Source organism: Geospiza fortis, unplaced genomic scaffold (genome assembly GCF_000277835.1).
Source record: "Geospiza fortis unplaced genomic scaffold, GeoFor_1.0 scaffold405, whole genome shotgun sequence".
In the NCBI taxonomy this organism is placed as follows: domain Eukaryota; kingdom Metazoa; phylum Chordata; class Aves; order Passeriformes; family Thraupidae; genus Geospiza; species Geospiza fortis.
In genome coordinates, this window is record NW_005054415.1 from 522,068 (window position 1) to 528,734 (window position 6,667).

Here is a 6,667-nt window from a genome sequence, read left to right on the forward strand (position 1 = left end):
GGGCAAAAATGAGAAAAAAAGGAAAAAGACAAAGCAATGAAGAGCACACCATGCTCCTATCGGCTCCAAAGCCCCGTGGCTGTGGCAGCTCCCACCATCTGGGTTTCTGTGGCTGTACACGCGTTGGGCTCACATGCTCACAGCCAGGACAGCACTTGCAGGGGCCGTCCTTGCCCTGGCTGATCCCTGACAACATTCCACAGGGACACAGCACACCCGTCCAACCTAGATTGTGCTTCTGGAGGAGGGGATTGCAGAAACCTCCCTGCTTTAAGGCGTGAGCCAAAACACAGAAACCACTTATGCAGACCAGGGCAAAAATCTTCACTGTTCACACTAGAGAGTTATTTACACATTAAAAGCCTGATAAACACACCAAACTCCAGTCTACTCTTAGACATTGGTCAGATAGGGTAACTTGTACACTTTGGGCATGCATGTGCAGATTTACAGGGCAGAATTTTCATTAACTCCACTGGGAGGGCAGTCGGGTTGTGGAGGGACATGGCCCTTGGCTCCCTGACTTTTCCCTGCTCAGTAGGGTGATCTTGCCCAATCCACTCAAAGATGTTTAGCACAAAGTGATCAGTCACCCACTCCGTCAAATGGTCCTCAAACGTCTTTTTTTCTGGGAGGCAATTGGCTAAACATTGCTCTTTCCAAAATTTTGAGGCACCTGACCGAAGGTGGCAATCCTTGCTGAAGGTGATGAGTCAGAACAAGAACATACACAAGCATCAAATAGAACACAAACGTGTAAAGCTGCCTACATAGATAAGAGGTGCTGGTTGCTACTTCTTGACTAAGTATCTATGACTATGTGTTTTGGCTGTGTGGGTATGTAGTGAAACTAAATGCAAAGATCATTCAGTGCATAAGGGCTGGTAGACTGCTAAGTCTACTATTAACAAGCACTTGTTAATCTTGTTTATCTATTGTTTATCTTGTTAATTGTTTATCTTGTTAATATGTTGTTTATATGAATTTACATTTCCGTATTTTTCTAAACATGAAGATAGTAAACTGCCTGTATGACATTTCATTACAGATTTAGAATTATTCATGATCTCCAACACTGTACTCGTCCTAATGCCACTGGGATCATAAAGTGACATTTTGCCTAAAGCCCATCCTCAGCCAGCATTTCAGCAGTTCTGGTTTTCGCTTACCTGTGAGTGATCCACATAGGCCGCACCTTGAACAGCCTGTGCCAGCCCCTGTCTGCACCACCACCACCACCCAGGAGCTGCAAGTTACACAGATAGGCAGGGAAACATCACGGGGATTATGGAAAGGCTCTCCAGCCTGTTTTCAATGCGTCATAGCTATTGAAATATAGCTGCCTTTGGAGCCAACATTTCTGACTGTTTTCCAAATGCCTTCAGCAGCACTTCTTGGCCACTAAGAAAAAGGGGGTGAAACCTCAGACATGTACCAGAAGCTGTGATATTATCTTTTTTCCACCTGCAGTTAGGCTCTGTTTTCCCTAGGAGCTTTTAGCGGATACAGGAACTATATACTACCCTGGCAAAGCACTCCCTGGTGTGATTGCAACTATGGCAGCAAAGCTGTTTTGTACCAGTGCAGGGCTGCTCTGCTCCTGCTCCCCTGTGGCACCAGCAGCACAGGAAGCACCAGACAAAGGCCCCACGTTGTGCTGCAGAGCTCTGCCTGGCAAGGCTCCAGGCCCTGGAAAATGGGGTCAGACACCAGTCTTGCACCCTGGCATAGGCTAAGGATCACCTCTGTGAGCTGCAGGTGTCCAGTGTGTCACAGATACAGCTCCATGGCAGGATCAGAAAAGTGGGCAGGTCTCCCTCTGCTTCTTTGCAATAGCTTTCACCCTCACACCCTAAACTGGATTTTTTTGGCCCCTAAGAAAGCAGTTATCAAGGCAGCACCATCCCTTGCCATGTAATGATGACTGTTCATATGGGCCTGGTTATCTCAAAAATACCACAAAATAACCCAATAGATTCATGGCAAACCTCCTGCACATTTGCCCATATTGTCTTAGGAAAGAAATATGTTTAAAAGCTGGCATTGGTCCATTGGTGTTCAAATATTACCCAAACACTATAAGGGCAGAAGAGGACCACAGCTATTTTTCCCAGACCTGGGGGCACAGTCCAACCCCTTTCTCCAACATGACTCGGGCTGCTCATGAGTGAGGCTCGTATGCCAAAAGAGATGAAGAAGATGGAGCAGGAGCCCAGCCCTCACTCAAGCTTTGGAGCCTCTTACCTGTCACAGCACACATTGCAGTTGAGACAGCCACAACACAGCGTGTCACCATACAATAGCAGAAGGCTTTAAGCACTCACCCATCCAAAGTAACACCATTTCACCTCAGAAGGCTGCAAACATCTGCCCTTCTTGTTCTTTAGCCCAGCCTTTTATACCCCTCCTGTTAATGCATTACACCTGTGTGCCCCTCACTGTTCATGCCCTGCCCCTGTGTGCCCTCTGCTCCCTTTGGTGGTTGCTCAGTGCCCCTGGGCACTCCATGGCTCATTGCTGTCAGTGCTGCTCACCTGCTGCTCACAGCTGCAGCTCATTGGGGATGAGGCTTGGCCCAGTCCCACTCCCAGTCACCACAAACTGGGTACCTACACTTACCTTCCAAAGGCCAAGTGGAGAACCAAACTGTCCTTTTACTCTGCCCCTGCCCATGGTATGGTCAGGGCTTGGGACACATGAAACATGAGCTTAAGCACTGCTTGGCACTGCTGGGCTGAGCAGGTTCCCAGCACCCTGACCCACACCCACATTCCCACTAACATGGGGAATATATGCAGCTCCAAACAGGATCCCCACGTGGGGAGTTCCCCGTCTCAGCACAGTGACTGTGCACCTCCTTTTAACTAGTCAGCAGGGAGATGCTCAGACAAAGGCATGAGCTTCAGTACAGCACTACTAAGGCAGTTCCCCGAGCTGCATGGAAACATCAGTTCAACTCTTGGGATTCACAATGCAGTACCTTTTCCTGAAGGTAGAAACCTATGTCTTTTTCATTTCTGAAGGCTTGCCCAGAAGTGATCCAGCATCATGTCAAACCAGTGTCAGGCAAAAAGCCTCCTTTTTCAGTATCTCCATTGTAAGAACCTGCTACCTTTCTTTGGCATGGAGAAGATGGCACATGAGCTCTTTCCACAGCAGCTGCTGTACATTCCCAGGTTTTCTTGCAAAGGCATGTCTATGAGCCTGTACTGCAGGACACTTTTCCATTTCCCATCTTAAAGTAATAAAATTGAGTTAGGAACATGCTTCTATTATGAACAGGAATAATGAATTGGTGATTTCATTAACTAATTTTTCAGCCCGTAAACATCTGTTCTGTGGTTTAGAGAGAAATAATCAGGTTGAAAGTTAATGCTTTTCTCTAGAAATGGATCATTTCAGTGTGATTTTGATGAAGAAACAGTAAGCTAAGAATAATCTAGATGCAAACAGAACTGTCATCTTTGGAATTAAGAAACTAGGAAAGTTTTGTTATATTAGGGTTCGTAAATTTATCACAAGCCACATTTGAGCCTAAACTCTGACTGCCCATTCTAGCAATGTTATTTCAGCAGAATAAAAACCATCTATCACTTGTCTCAAACAGGACATTCTTTTTTTGGGGGGGAAAATGGTAACTTTTCTTAAGTTAGGACTGCTCTGGTGCTTCCTACTGTAAAGATGACCCTACTTGAGTTGTGCCTGAAGTTGTGCTTTGATTGTAGCCTTCCCTTACTGTTCTGAAGGAACCATGTGTATGCAACAGGACTATCAACATCAGCAGGGATCTGAATTGTTGAAAACATGGGCTGCAGCATCAACAAGCTGTGCCACCTTTGCACTTGTAAAAAGGCTCACTATATAAACTAATTTAAGCGTTGACTATATGTCCCTGAAAACATATTTCCTACAAAATATCACTTACACGCTCCAAGCCCAGACATGGCCCAATGACAACCAGTTGTGCTCTAGTTCAGTGCAGCGATTTTGGAAGGCTCTGACTGTGCATGTTCCCATGCCACAGCCTTGCAAAGCCTTGTACTTTGTGGGAATGGGTAACTACATCATTTCAGCTGTCACAACTACTGAATATTTATGATTATGATTCACTCAAGCCAGAGACACCAGGAGAACTACATCTTTCTAACTTTCCAGAGGTGTCCATGGTCACTAAAATGACTGTTTCCCCGACCTCCTTACCATAAGATAAGTTTAAAAAGAGTAAAAGAAAGCCTGGCAATTGGCTTTGTTGGCACTTACAGAGAGCTACAGTGCCTGGGGGTCTGAGGTGGGTAAAATATGCAGCCTCCTACCACGGTCTGCAAGGCCTGAGCCAATATCTGTGCATTTGTATACAATGTGGAAACTTTTTTTTTTGTATTGAAACAAAGAAGCACAGAGATATGGCCAAGGCAGCTATAGGTCTGGTTCTTCTATTCTTGCTGAAAAAATTTTAAATATTAATGATTATTAAAAGCTAGCAATACCTTTTCATAGTACATGTTCTTACCTCACCTCAACCTACCGTGGAGCCAGGGAGGTACATCCAGAAGCAAACACAATACCAGACAGACACAGAACCATGGCTTTTGCTTTCCCTCCACCTGGGCTGCAGAGTGCTCTGTGCCATCAGGCGAGTGATCACTGAGATTCAGCCACCCCAGCAGCAATGCAGGGGGCACTGACAGACAGACAAGCTCTGACGCTAAGCTCATGTATTCCCTTTATTGAACTGTACTAGTTATTGCAATCAGATTAAGTCACATTTATAAAGCAGACCATCCAGTTGCACTGAAACCGATTATATTCATTACATAGTTTTAATCACTGTCCGGTGAACTGGCAAATCCAATCAAAGCATTAGTCTTTAATTAAAAAATTAAAAAGAAATATTCAGACAATAGCCAAGCAATCACATCACAATGCACAGTTACCTAAAATTGCAATTAAAAAGCAGTTAACAAAAAAGAAAAAAATCACACCTAATCTTTAACTATCAATATAATACAAGAAGCAACAAAAGGCAACAGCATCAAAGCAGATTTATCTAACACTATAAATTCAGTCAGAAGCAGAAGCTCTAAAGTACACTAGCTGAAGCAGGACAATAAAAAATACTGAGCATGGAATACTTTTAATCTCTTCCATTAATATTCATTTCCAGCTGCTTATAATAGCAGCGCCTCATGGCCAAATCATTAGAGTTTTACATCTGGGTTGCAAATGACACTTTGATTGGATGTAATGTTCAAATGGTCCTCCCCACTGTGCCACCGTCAAGTCTTCTGCAGAGAGGTGTCCTGTAGTGCCAGTGGCTCACTGTGCGTGCTGGCTCAATGTGTGGTTCTGGAAAGACGAAAAAAGGAGACATGCATGAGGGGCAGAATAATAGAAAGCATGCCCATACCCTCCCACTCAGTACCATTTATGCAGAGCTCAACATAAAAGCTTCTCAATTATTACAAAACAAAATGCAATAAAGAAAAAGTACTCATAAGTAACAGCTGCCAATATGACATATTTGCTTTGTTCTGACAGATCTGTTAATGCTGGCATGAACTTAGAAAAAAAAATGCTACAAGCCAAGTATAGTCATGAAGGTTTCCTTTTTTTTTGTCTCCTTTCAATACATATAAAGAAAATGGTAACTTCATAGGCAAAAAAAACTGCCTTTAGGGATTCCCTTCACTGTAACAATTAAAAAAAATAAAAATCTGAAACGTGAGGGAACCCTTGCCATATTTTACTCTTTTATTCTCACTCGTACCGGGTGCAAGCACTGGCAGCAAGAGACACCAGATTGTGACACACACTTCTCAGTCCAAGAAATACTTCGGCAATAACAGCTGAACAGCCAGCTCAGGCACCAGGGTAATATTCCCAGCAGAAAAAAGGCTGGACATGTAACCCAGAAGTTAAATCTCTTTAAAGAATATACTTTTCTCTATTCATTTCTTTCAGCAGTTTAGAGTCTCGTTTGTTCCCATTTTTCCTTTTGGTAGATTTGTAATAGCCTCAATGTCATTGCAGTATCTCACATCAGAGGATGCTGACCTGTCTTGCCATTTTGTGTAGGAGCCAATAAATCTTGGAGCCAACCTCGGAAGCATATTTTTAGAGCAGTACCGATTCACCCACATTTTGTGTTCTGATTAAAACCCCAGTCTTACACATAAGCCTAGATTTATTTGTATGATTACCCAATTATTTAAGCAACTAGAGAAGTGGTTCATGGTGAGGTTTTCTTGAGCTGAGTCCCCAGCATCCCCAAATATAAAAATTCATTTGTGCTATTTGAAGCCTAAGCAATTTCCCTAGTCTCCATCTGCCTAATAACAGAGCCGGGCAAGTCCACCAGCTTGAAGAATAAGTTTTTAAACACAAAATGAATTTTGAATCTAATTATTTATTTACAGTGATGAAGCTTTAAAATAAAGTAAGATATTTTAACTTTTCATAGATCATCTGGTCCTTCTACGCCATCCACAGCTGATCACATCGTGATCAGGATAAAAGAGCAATCCCCCGCTTTATCCAGACATGACATCTCCCTGATGGAGATCGCCCGTGGAAAGAGCTGGTGGGCGGCGGGCGGTGCGGGCCGGCGGCGGTGACCCCGTTTGCGGCAGAGCGGAGCGGCTGTGGCCCCGTTTGTGGCACTCCCAAG

The 6,667-nt window shown here is 43.9% G+C and overlaps 1 protein-coding gene across 3 annotated transcripts in view; it reads right to left on the reverse strand.

Annotated features, from left to right (window-relative positions):
* Positions 1 to 4,700: 4,700 nt before the first annotated feature.
* The window catches only part of ZNF423 (zinc finger protein 423), a 184,721-nt gene continuing 182,754 nt past the window's right edge, over positions 4,701 to 6,667 (reverse strand). For all 3 annotated transcript variants that reach the window (XM_005426440.3, XM_031061466.1, XM_031061467.1), the window contains one exon: positions 4,701 to 5,346. In XM_005426440.3, coding sequence (XP_005426497.1) covers positions 5,317 to 5,346 — 30 coding nt within the window. In that variant the 3' untranslated portion in view covers positions 4,701 to 5,316. The remainder of the gene's footprint in view (positions 5,347 to 6,667) is intronic.